We start from the raw sequence: 25,587 nt of genomic DNA on the forward strand, positions 1-25,587 counted from the left end.
ACAGAAGTTAAACTAACTGGTCTGTAGTTTCCTAGGTTGTTTTTATTTCCCTCTTTATAGCTGGGCACTATATTTGCCCTTTTCCAGTCTTCTGGAATCTCTCCCGTCTCCCATGATTTTCCAAAGATAATAGCTAGAGGCTCAGATACCTCCTCTATTAACTCCTTGAGTATTCTAGGATGCATTTCATCAGGCCCCGGTGACTTGCAGGCATCTAACTTTTCTAAGTGATTTTTAACTTGTTCTTTTTTTATTTTATCTTGTAAACCTACTCCCTTCCCATTAGCATTCACTATGTTAGGCATTCCTTCAGACTTCTGCTAGATCTGCTAGGTCACTCCAATCCTTGACTCTGGGAGCCAGCCTTACCCTGCTCTGCTGTGAGAACCCCCACTCCTGGGCTGTTCACACATAGCCTCTAGCATGTAAGCTGCTCCCAGCTATGTGTGTGAGCACTTTTGACCAGCCGCTGCTTGGATTGTGCAACCGAATGACACTAGCCAATATCTCTGGTCCCAGACACAACCCTAGGAACCTCTGTCTTGCAGTGTCCAGTTATGCCCGCTGGACGCTGCAAGCTGATATGAGTTTGTCAGTTTAACAAAGAAATTGACATGTACCAGGCTTGTTATCCCAAGGGGAGTCTCTGACATGCTTCAAACCAAACGCACTGCTTCAGGTAGACTAAACAAACACATTCATAGATTTTAAGTGATTATAAGTGAAAGCACAACAAGTCAGATTTTGTCAAATGAAATAAAAGCAAAATGCATTCTAAGCTGATCTTTCAGTGCCCTTACAAACTTAGATGTTTCTCACCACAGACTGGCTGGCTGCCCTTCAGCCAGGCTCTCCACTTTGATGAGCACTTCCGTCGTTTGGTGGTGGTGTCTGTAGATGGAGGTGGAAGAGAGAGAGCATGGCAAATGTCTCTCCCTTTCATCATGTCCTTTCTTACCTCTTGGCTTTGCCCCTCCCCCACCTTCAGAGTCAGGTGAGCATTACCTCATCATCGTCCCGAACTGACAAAGGGAAGTGGGGGTGACTAACTCAAGAGTTCAACAGATCCTTTGTTGCTGCCTAGGCCAGTGTCCTTTGTTCCTCTGAGGCTGGGCTGGGTTTGTATCATACATGCCCTGATGAGGTGTGAACTGCCCCTCTGCTCCTGGAGAGTTTTTCCTGGACTTGTTTTAAGCCATGAGGACACATTTTCAGCCTCATAACTATATACATGAAATTACAACCTATAACATCACTATAACAACAGTGCTCAGTGCATCATGAGCCTTCCGAAGACACCCGATATGACAAACTTTGCATTGGATACCACACAATCATATTATAAGGATGAACATGGGGGTGCAGGGTGTTCGCCCGAGATACAGAGTGTTACATCAACATAGGCAGGAGAAAGAGAGAGAAAGGAATAGAAACCGGGCCTATGGCTTAGGAGATGAATTTCCAAATCCTGTCATAGGTGGGATTGGTAGCTCTGTTTAAGGTGCCCAACCCTTCCCATGATCAGATCCTGTTTTCAGTTGCTTATAACTTTGCTAAACAGTAATCGTTTGGGCTAAAATTTTCCATGTTGGGTGTCTGCCTCCAAATGAAATTTCCTGGAAATTTTCAGCTAAACCAATGCAGCTAAACGAGGCTAGAGAAAGAGATATAGTTTTGCCTCTATTAAACAATTCTGGCGACCTTTTCTTTGAGCAGTTCTCATGCCACCAAGCTCTGGAGCAGGGACTGAGCAGAAGGGTAGGTTTTTGTGTCAGGATGTGCCTTTCGCCAGCCTTGTGAAAATCTGCCCAAAGAATGCAGATCTGAAAAGGAGCCAAATTCAAGTTGGAAAAGTGGGACTAATAGGGCAAAAAAAATGTAACTAAAGACTATATCATAATGTCCACACACAGGGTGTAATGTATTATCATTAAAGACTGTATCACAGTGAATACACACAAAGGGGCTGAATTAAGGTTATGCTGGCACCTGTAATACTACCATTTCCTAACTTTTGAATCCTTGACGTTGCAACCTTAATAATGTTCTTTTAATGTAGTGGGGTGTGTGAAACATGCATCAGTTTGGCTTGAATCCAGACATGAGCAAAGTGTTAAGCGGGGGAGGAGTGATCTTATTTAGTGGTTCCCTCCCCACTAGGTTTTACCGAGCCTGCACAATACTGGGCACTCTCAACTCACACCGAAGCTGATGGGAATGGAAGATGCGCCATGTCTTGCAGGAAAAGGCTCTGCACATGACAGGGCAGCGCTGGAATGAATCGCCCTGATTGTTCTATATATTTGGATGGCTCCTTTTGTCTTTGAGACCAGGCTGCTTTGTCACGGCAGCTGAGGAGGGCAAAGCACCCACCTCACGGACATGAAACTCTAGCCTGATGAAAGTGCAACATGTGCATGTTCCTCTCCCCTGCGTGGGCTATGGCAGTGATTCCCAACCAGCGGTCCGGGGCCCTCTGGCAGGCCACGAGCAGGTTTCGGGGGTCCACCAAGCAGGGACAGTATTAGACTTGCTGGGGTCCAGGGCAGAAGCCGGGGCCCTGAGCCCTGCCACCCAAGGCTGAAGCCGAAGCCTGAGCAATGTAGCTTTGTGGGGGCTCCTGTGGCACGGGGTCCTCCAGGCAATTGCCCGGCTTGCTACCCCCTAACGCCAGCCCTGGCTTTTACATGCAGAAAATCAATTATTGTGGCACAGCTGGGCCAGGGAGTTTTTATAGCACGTTGGAGTGGGCCTCCGAAAGAAAAAAGTTGAGACCCCCCGGGCTCCGGGAAAGGCAGGTCCTTGGGAGCATTAAGACTTTCCTTACACAGAGGGGTATACAGCTCAGGAGCTGTCAAAGGGCTACAGCTTTTATCCAGGGAAACTGGTCAGAAAGTTTCTCCTGCTGGCATCCCTCGGCGACTTTAAATATATTGCCCCAAACGGCAAAACTCCATCGTTCCCTGCACTGACTGATGGCTGGCGTGAGAAGTGAGGGCTACTCGGTGGCAGCCTCTGTGCTTAGGGCACACTGACAGCTTTCTGCATTCGGGCCTTGTACGGCCACAGTCGGAATTTATCTTGCAGGGAGAGCCCAGCGTTTCTCTGCACCTACCAGGGTCTCTGCTGCCAGCGCCCAGAGTGAGTCATTCCACTGAAATGCATGTCTGAGGACGAGTAACCCTTTGATGGCTGGTATTTTCCAGACCGCTAGCCAGATGGGTGTTTAGTGTGACAATGAGTCACCCGGCATTTAGCCTGGTATTCTTGTTTTTCACATGGGAGCGCTGAGGAAGCCAGATCGAGGATCAGGGTCCTATCATGCGAGGCACTGTAGAGCTACGTAACAAAGAAGACTGTCTCTGCCCCAGGAGAGTAGTCTGGTGGCAACAGGGTGGAGAAGACAAGGAGTGACTGGGAGGAAGAAGTAACAGTAAAAGAGAGTTTAACGAAAGGCTTGTCTTGCCCCTGGAGTGATTTGCAGAAGTACCAATATACAACACGGGTACATTTTAAGGCGGGAGTTAGACGAGGAGAAGGTTGCAACTTCCTGAATACTATGGGGCAGGTTTCCTCGTTCATGAGAATCAGCATGGCAGAAAGTGAGCAAGCAGGCAACAGAGGCTGTGCAGCAAAATAGAATCTGTGCCAGTAGCTTTGCAGCCTTTAATGAGTTAAAAGAAGTGTGTTTGTGACAGCTGCCACTGGGGCTGACACACCAGGGAACCTCCAGAACTAACTGGATGGCATCAAAGGTTGTTACAAGAAGGAGGGGGGGAAATTGCTCTCCTTAATCTCTGAGGACAGGACAAGAAGCAATGGGCTTACATTGCAGCAAGGGCGGTTTAGGTTGGACATTAGGAAAAACTTCCTAACTGCCAGCGTAGTTAAGCACTGGAATCAATTGCCCAGGGAGGTTGTGGAATCTCCATCACTGGATATTTTAGAGCAGATTAGAGAAACACCTGTGAGGAATGGTCTTGTTATTACGTAGTCCTGCCTTGAGTGCTGGGACTGGACTAGATGACCTCTCGAGGTCCCCTCCAGTCCTACACTTCTATGAATCTCAACATCTTGAGCTGAAAAGTCAGGCTCTGCAGCTGGGAGACTGAAATTGGGAGCCACTGTGGGGGGGATACATAACACACACTGAGCAGAGGGCTATGCTGGCATCCACATTTCTGCAAGGAATCGAAAAAGCCAATGCGAGCCTATGGCACTCGGGCATCTCAAGCTTGGAGATGAAGGTGAGTAAATTCTCCTTAGGGACAGACGGCCACAGGGATCAGGGGAAGCAGGAATCCAGCCCGTGTTGAGCTCTATGGTTGAGTTGTTGCTGGTTGCTGCAGCCTCCACACTGTTCAGTTATGGGAACACATTGGAAATCACAGAGCACACTGGTGCTCCTAGAAATATAACTGCTAATAATAATTATATATATACATAGTTCCTTTTACTCCAGGATCTCAAAGCACTTTAAAAGCATTAATCAGTCACAGCAGAGTAAACTTAGGCATAGTAAGATTAACTAACTGCCTAATTAATCACAAAGTGAGTCATTGGCAGAGCTGGGAAAGGAACCTAGGAATCCTGACTGTCTAAATTTCACATTTTTCCAGCGTGCCAACCACGCCCACCCCACATTTTAACCCCCAGACAACACCGTTCCTCCCCAAGCAAATGGCATGTGCTTCACAGGCAGACAGAGGGTGTGCACCCAATCTCCCCTTCCTCATCTGTTCACAAGAGCATGCTAGAGTGATGCAATCCCCGGGAATGGGTCAGTAGGAAAAGCCCGATAACGTGAGAGAGAAATGTTTCATGCCTAAATGCTGACAGAGACATTCCCAGATGCTGACGGCGCAGCGTCAGACCCTCCGGGGCACCTTCTCCGAGTGGAAGGGCACCGCCAATGACATTTATACCACAATCCCTCGGTTGTTGTGCGGAGCGGGCCAAGGGAGAAGCGTGACCGTCACACATGTGAAATGAAAGTCAAGCAGCTTAAAGGGAGACAATGCTCGGTTGTTAGGCTTCCCCAGCAGCGCTGCCCACTGCAGCTCCCATTAACTCCCAGCAATTACCTCATTGACAGGCCCGTTTCCTTAGCATGCTCACAAACTTTGCCTCCTGGGCAGATATTTTAACAACTCCTACGCATACGCCTGAGCCGGAGCCCGCTAAAGTCAAGGGAAGTCTTTCCATCGGCTTCAATAGACATTGGATCGGGCCCTGTTGCAAAAATGGACTAGCCTCAGCTTCACTGAAATCAGACATTTAGGGTATGTCTACACTGCAGCTAAGCACCCGCGGCTGGCTCATGCCAGCTGACTTGGGCTTGCAGGGCTCATGCTGTGGGCTGTTTCATTGCTGTGTGGACTTCAAGGTTTGGGCAGAAGCCCAAGCTCTTGAATCCTCAGGGCCTAGAGCCCAGCCTCCAACCCCAAGCCAGCCGGCATAGGCCACCTGCGGGTATCTAATTGCTATGTAGACATCCCTGAGAGACCTACTCACCCAGGAAAGGCGCAATCATAGAATCATAGAATATCAGGGTTGGAAGGGACTAGCTGTCTAAACTAGCCAGGAATGCAATAGGAGAAGGGCCTAGGCGCCTCCGTGGCTGAACTGGGTGCCTTGTTTCTGGGAGGTCTGTGGCAGAATGGAGAACCACATCTGGGTTTCCCGCATTGCAGGCTTTGCATCTTACCCACCAAACCATCCACCTTTGAGATCCATCTGGGCGAAGCACAAGAGACTATCCTCCAGGGAGCAATCCTGTGCCGACCGGGAGATGGACTGGATGATCCAGTAGGACTTTGCCCCTATTATCTTCTGTGCTTAAGGTCACAAGAGCCCTTTCCCCAACACACACAAGAAACAGCAAAGTTTTTGAGGCCAAAGCACAAGATCTGGAGACTCAAAGATAACAAGCAGGGATCCACCATCCCCCACCAACAGCATCTACAGGACGTATTCCAACATTACAGCCAAGCACTTGGAGCTCAGGAAATGTCAAAGTTAAGGATGCACCGTGTTATGATTATTTCTTATTTTTATTACATTAGAAAAAGGCCCCGATTGAGATCAGGGCTCCATTGTGTTAAGCACTGTACAAGAGTCAGGTGCCAGCAATGTCCCTCTGCCACGTACATTGGCCAAACCGGACAGTCTCTATGCAAAAGAATAAATGGACACAAATCTGACATCAGGAATCATAACATTAAAAAACCAGTAGAAGAATACCTCAATCGCCCTGGTCACTCAATAACAGACCTCAAAGTGGCAATTCTTCAACAAAAAAACCTTCAAAAACAGATTCCAATGTGAAGCTGCAGAACTGGAATTAATTTGTAAACTGGATACCATCGGATTAGGCCTGAATAAAGACTGGATGTGGTTGGGTCATTACAAAACCTAAACTTAATTTCCCCAATACTAATTTCTCCCTACTGTTACTCACACCTTCTTGTCAACTGTCTGTAATGGGCCACTCTCTTACCACTTCAGAAGTTATTTTTCCTCCCTTGGTATCCTGCTGTTAATTGATTTATCTCATTTGACTGACCTTGGTAAAGCAACCCCCATCCTTTATGCCTACTCCTGTATTTTTCACTTCATGCATCTGATGAAGTGGGTTTTAGCCCATGAAAGTTTATGCCCAAATAAATTTGTTAGTCTCTACGGTGCCACAAGGACTCCTCATTGTTTTTTTTTTTAGTAAAAAAGAGTCGCTGCTCCAAAGACCTTGCAATCTAAACCGACAAGAGAAAGGATTATCATCATCCCTGTTTTACAGATGAGGGACTGAAGTATTTAGGGTATGCCTACACTGCATTGTGAACCAAGCTCTGTGAGACCTGGGCGTGTGTTTCCCAGCACATGCCTGAGTGTCCACACTGCATTGTAAACCCGGGTTTATAATCGTTGGACCCGGGTCTAACAGCCATGTTAATGCATCCATACTGCACTACACAGATCTCCTGACTCGGGTCTGTGGTTTGACATCCACATTGCAAAGTGACACGGCTTGGACCCAAGCCACAGCAGGACACAGGCTCTGACTCCTAGCAGGGTCCTAGAACCCGGGACCTAAGTGCTTGCTGACTCTAGTCAGACTGATTTGTTTGTGGACAGAGAGGGGAGTTGAGCTCAAACCTGAGAAAGAGCCAGGGCTTAGTATTTAGTGTGGACATACCCAGGGAAACCAAATGACTTGGCCAAGGTCATGCAAAGCTGAGATTTGAACTTATATATAGTGAGTACCAGGCCAGGGCTTTTCTCACAAGATCTTCATGGCACGCTAACCCTGTCCTCTCCTGCATAGACATGCCAACAGAGATCATAAGCTGATTCTTAACTAAGACGGGATTTAGTTCAGGAGCTTTTAAACTAGAGCTCCTTCCCGGGTTCTGCTTCATTGTTCCCTCCTCCACTCTATGCCCGCTGTTCAGAGCAGACAGTGTAATCTTTTCTTTGAAGTCAACACCTTGCAGGCCACAGACTGCCATCCACCTTCCCTTTCAGAGTGTCTGTGTGATCCCCTCCAGGCAGATGGCCAGCACACAACCAAAAGCAATTCCTGTACAATCCAGGCAACAGGTGTTTTGACACTGACACTGCCAGTGAGGGCCCAGAGTTTGGCTGTAGCTATTCTTCACAACACAGAGCCATCACAAAAGGATAACTGTGCTGGCCAGCCTTGCTGCCCTGAATGTGGTTCCCTGCAGGTCCTGCTAATAAATTGGGCATCGCAGATTCACTATGTAACCTTGAGGAAGTTACTTTTCTGCCTCAGTTTCCCTATCTGCAAAGGGGGCTTGGGAGAAGGATGGTTGAGTTATTAGGGCATTAGCTGCCACCCATCTAGGTTCAATTCCCTGCTCTGTTGCAGACTTCCTGTATAATCCTGTGCAAGTCACGTCACTCTGTGCCTCAGTTTCCCCTTTGAACAACAGCACTTCCCTATCTCAGAGAGGCAGTGTGAGAGTAAGTGCATTACAGATTGTCAGACACTTGGGCATTACAGGGAATGATGGCCACAGAGCCACAAAGGTTAGACAGGGCTAATTAATGTGCATAAGGTGTTTTGAACATGCAAAACACTATATAAATGGTAAGTATTATATAAATTAATTATCGACTCTGCAGCCCAGATTAAATTTGAATCCTAAATGTTTTTGTAAATATACTTGATGCGAGAAAGTCTTGGGCAAGTTAAAGTCTCTCAGGTTTAAAGGTATCACCACTGTGTTATACTGGAGTCATACTGGAGTAGCTCCATTGAAAACAATGGAGTTCCATAGTTATAAGCCAGAGCAATACGGTGGAGAATGGAGCCCTAAATTCTTGTTCTCGCTGGATTTTTTTTAAATGGAATCACTTATCTTTTAACAGGCACATCTTATACTAAAACCCCAACCCTCATCACCACAAACAGTTTCCATGGAGCTAATAATTAAAAGGTCAATGCCAAGGGAAGAGACGTTACCCTCTGCCCTCGATTCATTGCCTGACGTCTCTCTCTCAGTTTGTCCTCAGAAGACAGTCAGTCAGTCCCCAGGCCTGAAAAATATTCCAAGCACTTGATCCCTTCCCCCTATGCCCTGCGAGACAGATCTACGGCTGTCACAATGTCAAAAGGAGTTCAGACGTCGAGCAGATGCACTCAACTGGATTTCAACATCAATTAGCTGCGACTCGGGTCAGCAAGAATCAAGCAGAGGCCAGGGAGGTTATGCTTTTTAGTTCAATTATCCTACATTCGTTTTCACGCACTACATGGAGGAAACGCTCTTTTCTCACAGCATTTGACTGAATGCCACCAGCCTGGTGGTCACTACAATTTTTGGCAAGTTCTGAGAACATTGTATTTTTATGTAATCCATTGGGGAATGTGATACAGGGCCCACTCTGTGCTCAATCCACAGACGATGTGAATCTGTTATAGACCAAGTAGGGCAAGCTGTGGTAACTCGTGTTTTTTTGGTTCTGGAAGACCTGGGTTCAAGACGCAGTGTTTTGGCCAATGTAGCTATTACACTTGTTTTGAGCAAACTCACAGTCCTGGGCTCTAACCACCAGATAACGCTGCCTCAGAGACTTTAAGGCCAGAAGGGACCATCACGATGATCTAGTCAGAGGTGAGTAAACAGTGTAGAATGTGCCATGGGAGCTGGTTTCTTCTGTCCCCGGGGGTGCTCAACCCCAGCTCATCCTAGACCCTACCCCGACTCCACCCCCTTCCTGCAAGTCCCCACCCCAGCCCTGCCCCCACTCCACCCCTTTCCTCAAGGCCCCACCCCTGCTCCACCCCATCCCGCCTCTTTCCACCCAGTTCCGCCCCATTCCCTGAGCGCGCCCCATCCCCGACCCTCCCGTTCCCTCCCAGCGCCTCCTGCACGTCGCAGAACAGCTGATTGTGGTGGGCAGGAGGCGCAGGGCAGGGAGCCGAGGGGGAAGAGCTGATGAGCAGGGCCACCAGCAGGCAGGAGATGCTGGGAGGCGGGAGGAAGCCGGCTGCCTGAGAGTGCTAAGCACCCGCTAATGTTTTTTTGTGGGTGCTCCAGCAACCGTTATCTGTACTACAGTGATGTCTTAGGCCCATACAGAGATTAAGTCTCCCTGGTACTAGATATTGTACATACATCAGAGACAATTCCTGCCCCACAGAGTTTATGGTCTAGATCTGTGGTCTTCAAAGTGTGGGGCGTGCCCACCTGGGAGGGGAGAGACAGAGGAACATAAGAACATAAGAACATAAGAAAGGCCATACCGGGTCAGACCAGAGGTCCATCTAGCCCAGTATCTGTCTACCGACAGTGGCCAATGCCAGGTGCCCCTGAGGGAGTGAACCTAACAGGCAATGATCAAGTGATCTCTCTCCTGCCATCCATCTCCATCCTCTGACGAACAGAGGCTAGGGACACCATTCTTACCCATCCTGGCTAATAGCCATTTATGGACTTAGCCACCATGAATTTATCCAGTCCCCTTTTAAACATTGTTATAGTCCTAGCCTTCACAACCTCCTCAGGTAAGGAGTTCCACCAGTTGACTGTGCGCTGCGTGAAGAAGAACTTCCTTTTATTTGTTTTAAACCTACTGCCTATTAATTTCATTTGGTGACCCCTAGTTCTTGTATTATGGGAATAAGTAAATAACTTTTCCTTATGCACTTTCTCAACATCACTCATGATTTTATATACCTCTATCATGTCCCCCCTTAGTCTTCTCTTTTCCAAACTGAAGAGTCCTAGCCTCTTTAATCTTTCCTCATATGGGACCCTCTCTAAACCCCTAATCATTTTAGTTGCTCTTTTCTGAACCTTTTCTAGTGCTAGAATATCTTTTTTGAGGTGAGGAGACCACATCTGTACACAGTATTCGAGATGTGGGCGTACCATGGATTTATATAAGGGCAATAATATATTCTCAGTCTTATTCTCTATCCCCTTTTTAATGATTCCTAACATCCTGTTTGCTTTTTTGACCGCCTCTGCACACTGCGTGGACATCTTCAGAGAACTATCCACGATAACTCCAAGATCTTTCTCCTGACTCGTTGTAGCTAAATTAGCCCCCATCATGTTGTATGTATAGTTGGGGTTATTTTTTCCAATGTGCATTACTTTACATTTATCCACATTAAATTTCATTTGCCATTTTGTTGCCCAATCACTTAGTTTTGTGAGATCTTTTTGAAGTTCTTCACAATCTGCTTTTGTCTTAACTATCTTGAGCAGTTTAGTATCATCTGCAAACTTTGCCACCTCACTGTTTACCCCTTTCTCCAGATCATTTATGAATAAATTGAATAGGATTGGTCCTAGGACTGACCCTTGGGGAACACCACTAGTTACCCCTCTCCATTCTGAGAATTTACCATTAATTCCTACCCTTTGTTCCCTGTCCTTTAACCAGTTCTCAATCCATGAAAGGACCTTCCCTTTTATCCCATGACAGCTTAATTTAACGTAGGAGGGGACATGCAGTGGGGCCCGGGCCAGCCCCCATGAGGGGCGAGGAGGGAGCAGCACCCAGCACTGATCCAGCCCCAGCAGCAGCTCCACTCCACCCTCTGCTCTGCCCCAATCCAGCTCTGCCCCGAGCCCAGCTCCACCCCCCAGCCAGAGCTCCACTCTGCCCCCAGCTCTGCCCCCAGCCCAGCTCCAACCCCAGCCACAGCTCCTCCCCCTGCTTCACCCCAGCCCAGCTCCAACCCCAGCCGCAGCTCCACCCCAAGCTTGCCGTCAGCCCAAGTGCCTCATCTGAGGAAGCTGTGGCTGTGCAGGAACGGGGGAAGGAGCTGTGGACAGATTCCATTACTGGTAAAGGTGGGAGGGGCACAAAAGGAAGAGATTGGGCACCACTGAGCTAAACAGACAGGGCAAAAAGTATGTGAGGAAACAGAAGCACAGAAAAGGAAAGTGACTTGCCCAAGGTTGTACAGCAGCTCAGTGGCTGAGCTACCAACAGAACCCAGCTCTGGCTCTCATTCCTGTGCCCTAACCACTAGATGACACTGTCCCAATTGAGTAAGGACTGCAGAACGGGCTCCAGACTGGTGGACCTGCAAACAGTAGCTGTCACTGGACTTTTTCCATTGTCTCCCCACCCTACCAATCATCTGCAGTTTCAATAAAAAGTCTGTCAGTGCACTTACCGGCAGCGATGTACTGCATGGAACCCAGCTGGCTTCTATGAGCACATTAGCTGGCTGGCATATGGGAGCTTACTGCCAGCCACAGAGCGAGAAACATTTTAAACAGATGTGAATGGAAAAGCAAGGACAGCCCCAGGAAAGATGATGTTTATTTCTTCGGCACTTTTCAAGCCATTTTAGCATGCAAATCCCACTGAGCCAGATCTGGGAACTTCGTTAGCGACGCCTGGTGCGATGCCATCACCCGTGGTTGCTCTGCCTGATGCAACGATCCTTAGTAGACTATGTGTGGGTTTGCCTGTGTGGTAGCACATATTTCCACCCCTACTTGTTCCCTTACACACGTTCCATGTCTCTTCTGGATCAAGCCCCAGATGCACCTGCAAATGTGCTGAATGTTTCTAAGCAGATTGCAATATAGAGCATTATATCCTGCCCACATTCAGCCAAGCTACAGGGACGATATTCTTCGCTACCTCTTGTAAACTTGTTATGAAGTGCTGCTGCTTGCTGTTAAACAGCTGCCGCCTTCCACCCACACCAGAGGTAGCTGCATGTGGGTGATGAGTGAAGCAATTCCATGATAGCTCTAGCTCATAAGGTATTAGGCATGGTCGGAGCTCAGAAGACCTGAAGATGTCTTGTGTAAGCGTACTGAGTGGCAAAGACTTTGCACAATAAAAGACTCATTTTGCAGAGAAGATAGTATCACTTCAGTAGTACATGGGCTCATCCCATCTCATGATGTACTAACTAGAGGCTTGATTCAAAGCTTGCTGGAATCTATGAAAAGACTGACACATTGACTTCACTGGCCTTTGGGTCAGGCCCTGATAGCATTTCGGTTTCAAAACTTGCACTAGCCTTGCTTCCTATGTACTCTGAGCCCAATTCAAAGAGTTAACATTGACATATAAAGCCCTCTATGGTCTGGCCTCTACATGAGAGGCAGCATCTCCCCTTCATCAATATAGCTGAGATTTTGCCAACAGTCCTGAGAGTTGAATTTCCAGAGGTGTCCAGATCTTGCATTCACTTCCGTGGCTGGGCTGATTTAGCCTCAATTTTATGGGCTTTGGGATGTTGTGGAAGACACATTATCCCACCTCTGCCTAGTGTGAGTTTCTTGCATCTTCTTCTGAAGTATCTCATGCTGGTAATGGTCAGAGACAGGACACTGGACTAGCTGGGTTTGATCCAGACTGGCAGATTCTATGTTTCCAATTATTCACCCATATTTTCATCAAATGGGAGTGATGGAGGTGATTCTATTATACTCTGTTCCGCAGTGGGAGACATCTGTAGTGACAGACTCTATGCTGGGCACATGTGTACAATTTCTTTACGCTCATCCTACGTTCATGGTTGGGTAGACACATTTGTAAATCTCCAGATAAAACCAAAAAGGCTGGCAGCTGTCCACATAGTAGCTTTGCAAACCATGGATGACTGCAATTAGAATTAGGATTTTGCTCAGTGGCTCCTTGGCAGTTTAAGGTAGGGTTTTCTGGAGAGCAGCCACCATTCAGATTAGCACTTCATGACTGGCCGGATTGGTGGGCAGTGATCCCACTGAGAGCTGGAATCTGGCCTCCGACTCCCAGTATGCTGAGGTCTTGGAGCTGCTCAAAGCCTATACCAGCTGGATCGGCGGGCAGCGATCGATCCAGCAGGGATCAATTTATCGTGTCTAGTCTAAACGCGATAAATTGATCCCCGAGCACTCTCCCATCGACCCCTGTACTCCAGCTCGGTGAGAGGAGCAAGCAGAGTCGACGGGGGAGTGGCAGCAGTCGACTCACTGTAGTGAAGACACCACAGTAAGTAGATCTAAGTACATCGACTTCAGCTACGTTATTCACATAGCTGAAGTTGCGTAACTTAGATCGATCCCCCCCAGTGTAGACCAGGCCAAAGAGCCTACAGCCAGTTCTTCAGCAACACAGGGAATTTCTTTGTGTGGGGCAGGGAAGGTGTCAAACAGTCCTGATGGTTGCTGGCATTCAGAATCCACACAATCAATAGAATCATCCTGAAACTACTCAAAAGAGGGCTGGGCGCCGAGGCATGGAGAGGCAGAGAAATGTTTATACAAGGTGCTCAGACTTTTCTAAGAACGTGACCGGTGACAAAAGCAAATCCACCTAAGGAGAACACTTAGCAAACCCAGTAAGACCTGATCCCTGGGAACCGGGATCTCATTCTTAGCTAATCGTGACTTTCTAAAAGTTTGGTCAGAGAGCTGAACTGAAACTTAAGAACTAAAACCACCCTGAATGGTTTAGTCTGATCCTTCTGAGCTTTTTTTCCAAATGCCTGGCTATAACGTGGTGTGAAATCGGGGATTCCAGCATCTCCTGTTACATGCAGGAGCATACAGCTTGCACGCATGAGCAGAGTGGCTTGAGTACTTCCAGCTAATACCTGGTCAGTGCTTGGAGAAGGATCTTTACTGGGCCAAAGCCAGAGGTCCTCACACAGGTAAAACTTCTATTATTAAAGTCAGTGGAAGTTTTGCCCGATGTCTTTACTCAGGGCTTTGACCCTAAATTAAAAATGAAAGGTCCAAACCAGAGAAGTTTCTAGGGTCCTATTGCTGAAGAGTGTGAGTATAGATATGGTGACTTCATAGTACCTCTAAGTATGATCTTGCCCACACTCCAGCATCTTGAAATAAGAGCCCCACTGGGTACCTAGTGTAAGTGTCCGTGTTCAAGGGCTGGCTTGGGGTGAGAAATCTTTTTCATCAATCAAAATAAAATCTGGTGAGCCAGATAAACCTGCTTTGCCAAGGAAACAGATCCAGAAATACTGTGTGACTGACATTATCTTAAAAATGACCAGCATGGGGCTAGTCACATTTCAGCCCTGCCCACGCTACAATTGTAACTGAGTCAGGGGATCCAGCTATGTTGTCTCCCAGCCTGGTTACAGCACACTTAGAAGTTGCAGTGTGGATGGGAACCCATCATGTTCTCAGAACTAAGCTAAAATCTTGGACAATATAAGGATTTAACCCAATTATGGGGACAGGGTCAGCCCTCACCAACACTACGACTTCTAACTATGTTGTACCCAGCTCAGGGGACAAAAAGTGTTATAATTGGATCCCCTGATTCTGTTACAGCAGGTGTAGATGGGGCTTTCAATTCAGTCTTCACTACCACAACACCCACAGCCAGCAGAGGTAGAGGAATCGGATCACAGTGACTACATGCTGGGGTTAGAAGGGAATTGCACCCGGTATACAACCCATCCCAGCCTTGAAAAAACACCATTGTACAACTGACTAGGTACTTTGGGAGAAGGTCTTTGCCTTCTTTTGAATCATTAAGACTTGGCCTACACTACATAGAACAAGACAGAACAAGAAGTAATGTCGCAGGTTGCAGTGGGGGAGGTCTAGGTTGGATATTAGGAAACACTATTTCACTATGAGGGTGGTGAAGCACTGGAATGGGTTACCTAGGGAGGTGGTGGAATCTCCATCCTAAGAAGTTTTTAAGGCCTGTCTTGACAAAGCCCTGGCTGGGATGATTTAGTTGGTGTTGGTCCTGCTTTGAGCAGGGGATTGGACTAGATACCTCCTGAGATCTCTTCTGACTCTAATATTCTATGTTTCTATGATTCTACACAGTTAGGTTGACGCAAGGCAGCTTACGTTGACCTAACTCTGGAAATGTCTACACTAAAATTTCTCTCCTGGTAACGTAACTGCCCCGCTACAATGACTTAATAACTCCACCTCCGCGAGAGACGGAGAGTCAATGTCGATGCAGTTAGGTCGATGCAGTGTCAGTGTAGACACTGGGTTGCTTACATCGACTGTTACTGACTTTCAGGAGCCATCCCACAATGCCCCAAAATGACAGTACGATCGATACGAGCGCTTCTAGTGAGGAGGAGCACCGCCGACACAAGGAGCCAAGTGAAGACACACATGAGCGATGTAATTACTGCAGCGACTGTATGCTGATGTAACTTAGGTCGACCTAAGCTTAGTACAAGCTGATCCCATATGCTAAACCTAGTGCTTCCCAATTCTTTGCTGGAATTGCATAGACCCCATTTCCTTCAGACTCATACTTAACACAGCTCTTCCATGCAGTAGGTTCTATCATTTCGCCTTGCAAATGAAGGAACAAAACACTTTAGGCACTTTCCTTGCCAGCATAACAACAATAGCCACCTAGTAGACCTCAAGTGCGTAAAGTATTTATAATCATGTATCCTACTCTGGAATTTCTTGCCTCTCACAAATGCCCTGTCTGCCAAGTGTTGTAGGGAGAGTGACACACACAGGACCAGATCCTCATCTGGTGTAAAGCATCATAGCAGCACTAAAGCTGATTTACACGACATGAGGGTCTGACCCAAGTTCCAATGCTGTTAGATCCACAGCAGAAAGAAGCAATGGAGGCCTAGCCTCCCTGCTGGACTGTCACAATGGAGAAAAATGTTTCTTTCACAGAAACATTGAGAAGCTGCTGGCGCTAAATGGATTTGAAGCCATATGTTCTGTCTCTTCAAAGACTGTGATGCTTGGGAAAGAGAGAGAGACGGGGGGAACTGACTAGTTGGCACACAGTGAAACGAAGAGCACAGGAGCAGAAAAAGAACTTACGCACAACTGGACTATTAGCATGAGGTCACCTGTAGAGCTGCCCACCAGAGGTGAAATCCTGGCCCCACTGAAGTCAGTGGGAGTTTGGGCAGTGATTTCAATGAGGCCAGGATTCCACTCCCATGTAGTGCAGAGGATTTCACAAGCCCCCTACATTATTATGAATCACTATCCTCTTGTGCAGTGTTGTTATAAATCAACCCTGTTACAGGGGTTGAGATCAATTGTTCTCCATATCCAGCAAGGTTAAAACAAGAAGCAATCAGCTTAATCTGCAGCAAGGGAGATTTAGGTTCAATATTAGGCATTTTTTTTCTGACAAAAGGAATGATTAAGTACTGGAATAAGTTGCCAAGTCAGGTTGCAAAATCCCCATCACTGGAGGTTTTCTATGAATAAGTTAGACAAACACTTGTCAGGGATGGTTTAGAACACTAACACTCAGACCTCAGCAGTTCAGGAGCCAAATTAGCGATCAATATTCCATTGTTTCTTTTACGATAGTACTATTCATATTTAAACAGTATGATGGGGAAATATTTAGTTTATATATAAATATATATATTATTCTCACAGCAAATAAGGGTTTATTACTTAGTGCAATTTGATAACATTTGGTTAATAACATAGTAAAATAACTTAATAACTTAGACTAGTTAATAATTAGATCACACAGTGTTTTACTATCATGTGCTGCAAAGCGCCACAGGAGACTCATTAAAGAGACACTTGCAGCTCATGAGCCACAGTCTGAGTATTATTGCTCCATTGCTCTAGGTATATCTGGTCCTGGTACAGCACAGGTGGCTGGACCAGGTGATCTCTCGAGGTCTTTTCCAGCCCTACATTTGTCTGCTGCTGGAATAAAGTTTGTCTCTCAGATGCCTCCCATTCTCATTTGTGATCGTCCTGACCGGCATTCTTCCCATTCACAATCACTTCCTCATGGCAGCTACAGCTGCTGCTAACATGGAAAAGACACGTGGGTAGCAGGTATAAGAGGCCAAAAGGGCTCACTGGCCGCCTGTGCTCTGCTCTGAGGCCCTGCTCTCACTTGTTCTCTTTCCCACGAGGCCCCGCCCTCCCTCTGCCTCTGCCCATTCCTGCTCCGCCCTCATGGGGGCCGGGGGAGGAGGTGTGCCCAGGTGGTGAGCGGCCGGCCAACTGGGCCGCTGGGGGAGGAGTGTGGGTGGGGCTTCGAGAGGAGGAGGCCGCATGGAGGTGGGCATCGGGGCAGAGCCATGGTCTGGGCGTGCCCAGCCTCCCCAGATGGAGGAGTCTCGGGCCACCCGTGAAAAGACAGTACTGAATGTATTTTTAGCTATGTTCTCATGGGATTCAGCAGCTGGAAATGAGGAAAGCCAGCCCCATGCGACCTACCAACTCTCTGTGCGTTGCCAAACATGCCATGAACCACAGTTTGAGAACTCTGCTATAGAACAGCAAGAGGAGGCCTTTCCCCTACTCCAGCATGCATTAGCACATGCCTCTCTTGCTAAGTGGACCTGATTATCGTTTAATCATCTTTGTAACTATCAGCCATCTTTGTAACTATCAGCCTTGATCAATAATGGATTGTTGCAAAGGCTACTGCCTGCTGACCCTGGTTGCTGATTAGCTCGATATTGTTAACATGGCTTTTACCAACCCAAGATGGCAGCAGCCATAAGAAAACCATTAGGACCTTTTGTTTCGAATGTGTTAATTACTATCGGTCTCTGTTGCGCATCATTCCTGCTAGGTCTATTCGCTGGGTGACAGAGTCTTTAGCCATGAATGACATTGTGTTTCCTCCTCTCTGTGGTTTTTGATGCCACTACAAAATAGTCTATGGTGTTGAGCTAAAGACAACACTATCAAGTTGGAGAACACAAAGCCGGAGGTGGTTTAAAAATGAGCATTATGGTAGACCAGTTCAGGCAGAGGGAAGCTCCTTACCATACTGGAATCACACTGTCACAGACATTGTAACAACTGTCAATTCCCCCCATCCCCTGCTCCCACCCAGATAGGGTGACCAGTCAGAAAGTATGAAAAATTGGGATGAGGGTGGGGGGTAATAGGCGCCTATTTAAGAAAAAGCCCCAAATATTGTGACTGTCCCTATAAATCGGGACATCTGGTCACGCTACGCCTAGAACAGTCATTGTGGGGTAATTTATTTGGCTACCAACACTGGCACTAACTTACTTACCAGACATACACCCAGTTATCCATAAGCAATTTGTCTTTGTCCATGCGTACCTGGGCAGGCCCTGCCTCTCTATTAGCTATTTTACAATAGACTTGCTTATATCATATATAATTGTCCTATATCTTCCTTTAGAAGCCACAGCTTCAACTAAATCTAACCACATCCCCTGAAAACTAAAATCAAGTGTGCCTTTTAGTACATTGAATTTCCTCCCCCAGGGCTTGTATGGCAAACATGCAGCTAACTAAATGAACACATGAGCTAACTAAATGAACACTAAAGACGTACGGGCTATTGAATGAGTGCAGGCCCAACTACATGTGTCCGGGAAAGCAGCTTTGCTAACAAACCCCTGAAATTCTGCTGCTGTGTTGTTTGGCTGAAAAACGTCTGGGTTGTCTCTTACGTTGAATGGAGAAAGCCAAAACCCATCCACCAGCCCCGCTTGCTGGAAACGGGGGATAAAGTGTTTAGCAAGCAATGTAATGCTGAGCCAGGGCATTAAGGCACTGAATGACCAGCCTGCCAAGAGTCGGTGTGAACTGCCCCAGTATTGTCTTGGATTGAAGGATTAACCTTTTGCCACTAAAGGGTTTTATTTTCCTCCTGACGAGGGCTAAGATTATGGGGCATTAGCATTTCTTGTTCATGCTATTATTCCAAACAGCATGGCCCGGGATTAACCCTGGGAGACCTGCTCCTAAACCCAGCCAGCTCCTTGCACTAAACAGACTCAAATCCCAGCCCCCTAGTTAGAGCAGAATTTAAAACACAAATACACGGGCTGGGGGGAGAAAGCTACTCCGAGTCTGCCCAGAGCATAGGGTCCATGGCGTCATTCTGGAGTCCTCTCTGGATCGCCACAGAAGCAGCAAGCAGGAGCTGTTTCACCGATGAGCGCTTCTCTAGTAATCAGGGCTCGGCGAGGCAGGGAGAAGGGGCCATTACAGTGAAATCCTTGATTCAAGATGCTGTGACAGTCCAGTGTTACGTGGAATTTTGGAACCATAGAGGTTTCAGGGGCACATGCTAGTACAGATCTGCCTTTTTTCAAGGGCTGCATGTAGTTAAGGTAGGGTGACCTGATGTCCCGATTTTACAGGGACAGTCCCGATTTTTGGGTCTTTTTCTTATATAGGCTTCTATTACCCCTCACCCCCTGTCCCGATTTTTCACATTTGCTGTCTGGTCACCCTAAGTTAAGGTTTTGTATAAATATCTTGGTTCAAACTCTCAAGACTAGGTTTACATCTGCTAAGTTAGTGCCAGTGTTGGCAGCCAAATAAATTAACTCCTGAAGACGGCTCTGGGCTGTTCCCAGACATCTCATCAGCAGTCAGCGGAGCTAGCCAGGGAACCTGAGAAGGAAGTGCGCTGGGCTGATATGTCACTCACCCATCTTAATTATATGTTCCAACCCCAAGCCACATTGGACGTGCCTCCAACCCAGCACTGCCCCTGCAGATTCGCACCAGCTTCCGCCCTTGTGCAGATCCCCCACAGCGGCATTTTAGCCTGTCTGGAAATGATGGGTGTCATTGCCTGATGGGGCATGGTTAAACCTGTGCTAGGTAAAGGTGCAGGCGCTCCATTTACCGGACAGGCCAGGGGGCTTTCAGCAGCGCTGGCCTCTCTGTCTAATCCTCGCCTAGAAGGGGAGGAGACGAGATGAGGGGAAAGGCGACAGCTATTTGGGAGGGTCGTGATCCTACAGATCAAGCTGTGTCCTAGATTCTAGGCTTCCCCTGTTTTTTCCCCATTCACCCTCTCTTTCTGGCTGCTGCTGCCACTTGGCAGCTGTGGGAGCAGCACTCAGCTCTCAGAGACTGACGTGAAATCCGGGCCCTATTGAAGTCAATAGGAGATTTGTCATTGACTTCAGTGCAGAGGCAGATTAAGATTTATTGTGGCCCTGGGCACAAAGAACATTTGGGACCCCCCACATTCCTCTCACCATGCAGCCCCACCCCCTGTTCCTACCCTTCCCCCCAAGGCCTTGCCCCCTTGCCAGACTGGAAGCCGGAGTCAAGCAGTGGCAAGAGCTGCCCGGTGAGCCCCACACCCTCCACCTACCCTGGGTAGTATGCCTCAGGGGGGCGGGGACATGGGCCAGGGGCTGCTCTCGGGCACCCCAGCCCCCAACTCAGGGCAGGTGGAGTGGGGCTCAGGCCAGCCCTGTGTGGGAGAAGTGGAGGGCTCAGGTGAGCAGCTCAGGCCAGCTCTGTAGGGTGGGGGGAGTGGGGCTCAGGCAAGCCCTGCATGGTGTCCCCTTTTCCCTGTAGGAAATATGCTCACCCTACCACAGTTTAGCTCCAGGGGCAAGAGGACGAGCAGGGGGTGGGGCTATGGTCTAGCAGCGATGATCCCCCCACTTCTATACAGGTTCTGGCACTCCTACGGGGGCCCCCAAATTGTCTGGGGCCCCTGGGCACAGGCCCCATGGGCCCATGAGTTAATCTGCCACTGCTTCAGTGAGGCCTGGATTTTGCTCAGGGTTTGCATGAGCCCAGCTCTGTAATCTCTCCATCCTCTTCCTCTTCCTTCCAAATGCTGAGATGTCTCAAGGGCCTCCTGGTGCCGGGGGCTTCCCATGTAATTTCCCTGTAGTGCTGGTGGCCAGGCTACCCGCCTAAGTGGTCGTCATGGTAACGTCACAGCCAACCACTCTGCATCGCATAGCGTCCCCTGGCTCACCTGTCTGAGCTTTGTTCCCACCATGGAGGCACTGCTGTCCAGCACGAACACAACGTTCTTCGGCAGCGGCGGGAGATCCTTGGGGGCGAAGTAATGCACGAAGTATCCGTTCAGGATCTGAGGGAGGGGGAGAAAGTCAAGGACACGTGGCAGGTCACAATATTGTCAACCACACTCGTCACCAGGACCCCTTTGCCCCCAGTGAAGTCAACGGTTTTGCCACGCACCCCAGTGGGAGCAGGATTGGTCCTTAATTCTGAATAGCGTCTTTCGTACCAAGGACGTCCCCAAATGCTGAGCAGAGCTAGACGCTGCTGCATGGTGCAGTGGGGAATCAGAGCGGAGGCAGAAAAGAATTAAGTGGTTCTGGCTGAATGGGGAAGAGAGATTTTCAGCTGAGATTTTAGAGGAGTCAGTGGCATGGAGGGAGACAGGAAGGCTGTTCCAGTTGGCAGGAGCCACAAAGAGGACAAGGTAGGGCTAAAGGAAGCAGGAAATGGTGGATACAACTGAGGGCAAGGCCAGGCAGGGTTTAAAGACAAGGCAGGCGGGTTTGGACTGGCTCCTAAACAAACGGAGTTGTTTGAGAATGGGCCGGACTCAAGGGCCAGGGGCAGCAGGCAGCTCTGCACGGCAGGAGAAGCGGACGGGGCTGTGTGGGTGGTCTCAGCAGCTGGGACAAGACTCCCTGTGTGTCTTGCTCCCGTGTTGCCACAGCTGCAGCAGCCCCCATCTGGCAGCTACCCACCTCTGCTGGGGAGGCCGGCAGTGCTGAGTCCCCTGCCGGGCAGAGCCCCCTCCTGAACCTGGCCTTTCAGGGCAAGTCCAGGGCGTCTGCTTCCCCTGCTGGAAAAAGCCATGGGGAAGTGGACAGGGCTGTGCTGAAGGGACGAGGTCAGGAGTGGGCTGTGTCTGGCAGGGGCCCGGGTACTCACAGGGAGCAGCCTTCCCTGCTAACTCCAACCCTTCAGCATGGCCCCATTTGCTTCCCCGGGGCAGGTGGGTGCAAGACAGGCAGGGAGCTGGGTCCTGGCAGCCAAAACCACCCGACAGCTGCAAGAGAGGAAGGCTTCTTCAACTGCCAGCTGGTGAGTAGCACCCTGCCCCAGGGGGTACCAAGCACCCCTCCTGCCCTGCCTCTGGCCCCCATGAGTACCAGGGCCCCCTTCCCCTCCCCTGCCCCTGTGAAGGGGTCACACATGGGATATAAATCACTGAAGTTTGGGAACCTCTGGTCTGGGTGAAAGAGGATGAAGGCTTGGACGTGGATTTCAAGCAGAGGTGGGAGCAAGTTGCCTCATAATAGGCAGTGCAGAACCACTTGCCATAATTCAAGGAGGAGGTTGATAAGCTGGAAAGGGTTCAGAGAAGAGCCACGAAAATGACTAAAGGCTTAGAAAGAGGCCTAGTAGTGGCAGACTCCAGGAACATCATCTCTTTAGCTTAAGAAAGGGAAGCTGAAAGGGTGACTTAACAGTCTCTGAGTACCAACACGAGGAATAAATAGTCAATAATGGGCTCTTCAGTCTAGCAGGGAAAGGTCTAACACCATCCAATGACTGGAAGTTGAAGCTAGAGAAATTCAGATGGAAATGAGGCATATATTTTTGACAGTGAGGGTAATTAACCACTGGAACAATTTCCCCAGGGTCGTGGTGGATTCTCCATCACTGGCAATATTTAAAACAAGAGTGGATGTTTTGTTAAAAGCTCTGCTCTTGGAATTCTTTCGGGGCAGTTCTCTGGCCTGTGTTACGCAGGAGATCACAATGGTCCCTTCTGGCCTCGGAATCTGTGAATCTATTTAAAAATATGCATACACTGAACTTTGTCTGACGTGCACCCGTGCGCTGAGACATTGCGCAGAGGCCATGTGGCTGGCCACGTCCCCACTGAAGCCATCAAAATAGGACTTACGTAGGTCTTCACACAGGGGTGATTTTTCAGCCTATGTGAATAGCTGGTGGAGTTAAAAGAGATATTGTGCCTGTTTAGAGCCAGCAACCATAGCTATCTGCGACCCATTCACTAAATCTGTCATTTGCTAATAGCTGCAATTTGGCTTATGTGAAAAATTGCTAGGTATGCGGGTAGAGCTGCTGGGTGATTTTGATTTGACTGTTTTCTTACATATAATTTTTCCATTGTCCCCTTTCATGTGAATCTTTAACGCTAAAAGATACCGGGCATGCTTGGGCTCTGAGTTTTAGTTATCTATCATGTGGGATTTAACTAGTTCCCGGTGCGGACAGATGTTTTTATGTAGTAGTGAGAGTGCCCTTGTGTTGCTGTTGCATATCAGTGGTGTATGAAGAACACATGCTCTGTGACAAGAGAAGCCAACGTGTGGTCCAGTGAGCATTATAATGGCTGCCCTCATCTTGATTATAGAGGTGTGGCTCTGGTAGACTATAAAGGCACACAATGATCTGGAAGGAAGCTACTCAGCTAAAGATGGAGTATCATAAGAACATATAAGAACATAAGAACGGCCGTACCGGGTCAGACCAAAGGTCCATCTAGCCCAGTATCTGTCTACCGACAGTGGCCAATGCCAGGTGCCCCAGAGGGAGTGAACCTAACAGGCAATGATCAAGTGATCTCTCTCCTGCCATCCATCTCCATCCTCTGACGAACAGAGGCTAGGGACACCATTCTTACCCATCCTAGCTAATAGCCATTTATGGACTTAACCACCATGAATTTATCCAGTTCTCTTTTAAACATTGTTATAGTCTTAGCCTTCACAACCTCATCAGGTAAGGAGTTCCACAAGTTGACTGTGTGCTGCATGAAGAAGAACTTCCTTTTATTTGTTTTAAACCTGCTGCCTATTAATTTCATTTGGTGACCCCTAGTTCTTGTATTATGGGAATAAGTAAATAACTTTTCCTTATGCACTTTCTCAACATCACTCATGATTTTATATACCTCTATCATATCCCCCCTTAGTCTTCTCTTTTCCAAGCTGAAGAGTCCTAGCCTCTTTAATCTTTCCTCGTATGGGACCCTCTCCAAACCCCTAATCATTTTAGTTGCCCTTTTCTGAACCTTTTCTAGTGCTAGAATATCTTTTTTGAGGTGAGGAGACCACATCTGTACACAGTATTCGAGATGTGGGCGTACCACGGATTTATATAAGGGCAATAATATATTCTCAGTCTTATTCTCTATCCCCTTTTTAATGATTCCTAACATCCTGTTTGCTTTTTTGACCGCCTCTGCACACTGCATGGACATCTTCAGAGAACTATCCACGATGACTCCAAGATCTTTTTCCTGACTCGTTGTAGCTAAATTAGCCCCCATCATGTTGTATGTATAGTTGGGGTTATTTTTTCCAATGTGCATTACTTTACATTTATCCACATTAAATTTCATTTGCCATTTTGTTGCCCAATCACTTAGTTTTGTGAGATCTTTTTGAAGTTCTTCACAATCTGCTTTGGTCTTAACTATCTTGAGTAGTTTAGTATCATCTGCAAACTTTGCCACCTCACTGTTTACCCCTTTCTCCAGATCATTTATGAATAAATTGATTAGGATTGGTCCTAGGACTGACCCTTGGGGAACACCACTAGTTACCCCTCTCCATTCTGAGAATTTACCATTGATTCCTATCCTTTGTTCCCTGTCCTTTAACCAGTTCTCAATCCATGAAAGGACCTTCCCTTTTATCCCATGACAGCTTAATTTACGTAAGAGCCTTTGGTGAGGGACCTTGTCAAAGGCTTTCTGGAAATCTAAGTACACTATGTCCACCGGATCCCCCTTGTCCACGTTTGTTGACCCCTTCAAAGAACTCTAATAGATTAGTAAGACACGATTTCCCTTTACAGAAACCATGTTGACTATTGCTCAACAGTTTATGTTTTTCTATGTGTCTGACAATTTTATTCTTAACTATTGTTTCGACTAATTTGCCCGGTACCGACGTTAGACTTACCGGTCTGTAATTGCCAGGATCACCCCTAGAGCCCTTTTTAAATATTGGCGTTACATTAGCTAACTTCCAGTCATTGGGTATCGAAGCCGATTTAAAGAACAGGTTATAAACCTTAGTTAATAGTTCCGCAACTTCACATTTGAGTTCTTTCAGAACTCTTGGGTGAATGCCATCTGGTCCCGGTGACTTGTTAATGTTGAGTTTATCAATTAATTCCAAAACCTCCTCTAGTGACACTTCAATCTGTGACAGTTCCTCAGATTTGTCACCTACAAAAGCCAGCTCAGGTTTGGGAATCTCCCTAACATCCTCAGCCGTGAAGACTGAAGCAAAGAATCCATTTAGTTTCTCTGCAATGACTTTATCGTCTTTAAGCGCTCCTTTTGTATTTCGATCGTCAAGGGGTCCCACTGGTTGTTTAGCAGGCTTCCTGCTTCTGGTGTACTTAAAAAACATTTTGTTATTAC

The 25,587-nt window shown here is 47.7% G+C and overlaps 1 protein-coding gene across 4 annotated transcripts in view; it reads right to left on the reverse strand.

The window, feature by feature from the left end:
* Positions 1–25,587, reverse strand: part of ITIH5 (inter-alpha-trypsin inhibitor heavy chain 5) — a 67,456-nt gene that overhangs the window by 19,475 nt on the left and 22,394 nt on the right. For all 4 annotated transcript variants that reach the window (XM_045028934.1, XM_045028944.1, XM_045028952.1 and 1 more), the window contains one exon: positions 21,175–21,291. In XM_045028934.1, the coding sequence (XP_044884869.1) occupies positions 21,175–21,291 (117 nt within the window). The remainder of the gene's footprint in view (positions 1–21,174; positions 21,292–25,587) is intronic.

The sequence above is a fragment of the Mauremys mutica genome, chromosome 1 (genome assembly GCF_020497125.1).
Source record: "Mauremys mutica isolate MM-2020 ecotype Southern chromosome 1, ASM2049712v1, whole genome shotgun sequence".
NCBI lineage: Eukaryota > Metazoa > Chordata > Testudines > Geoemydidae > Mauremys > Mauremys mutica.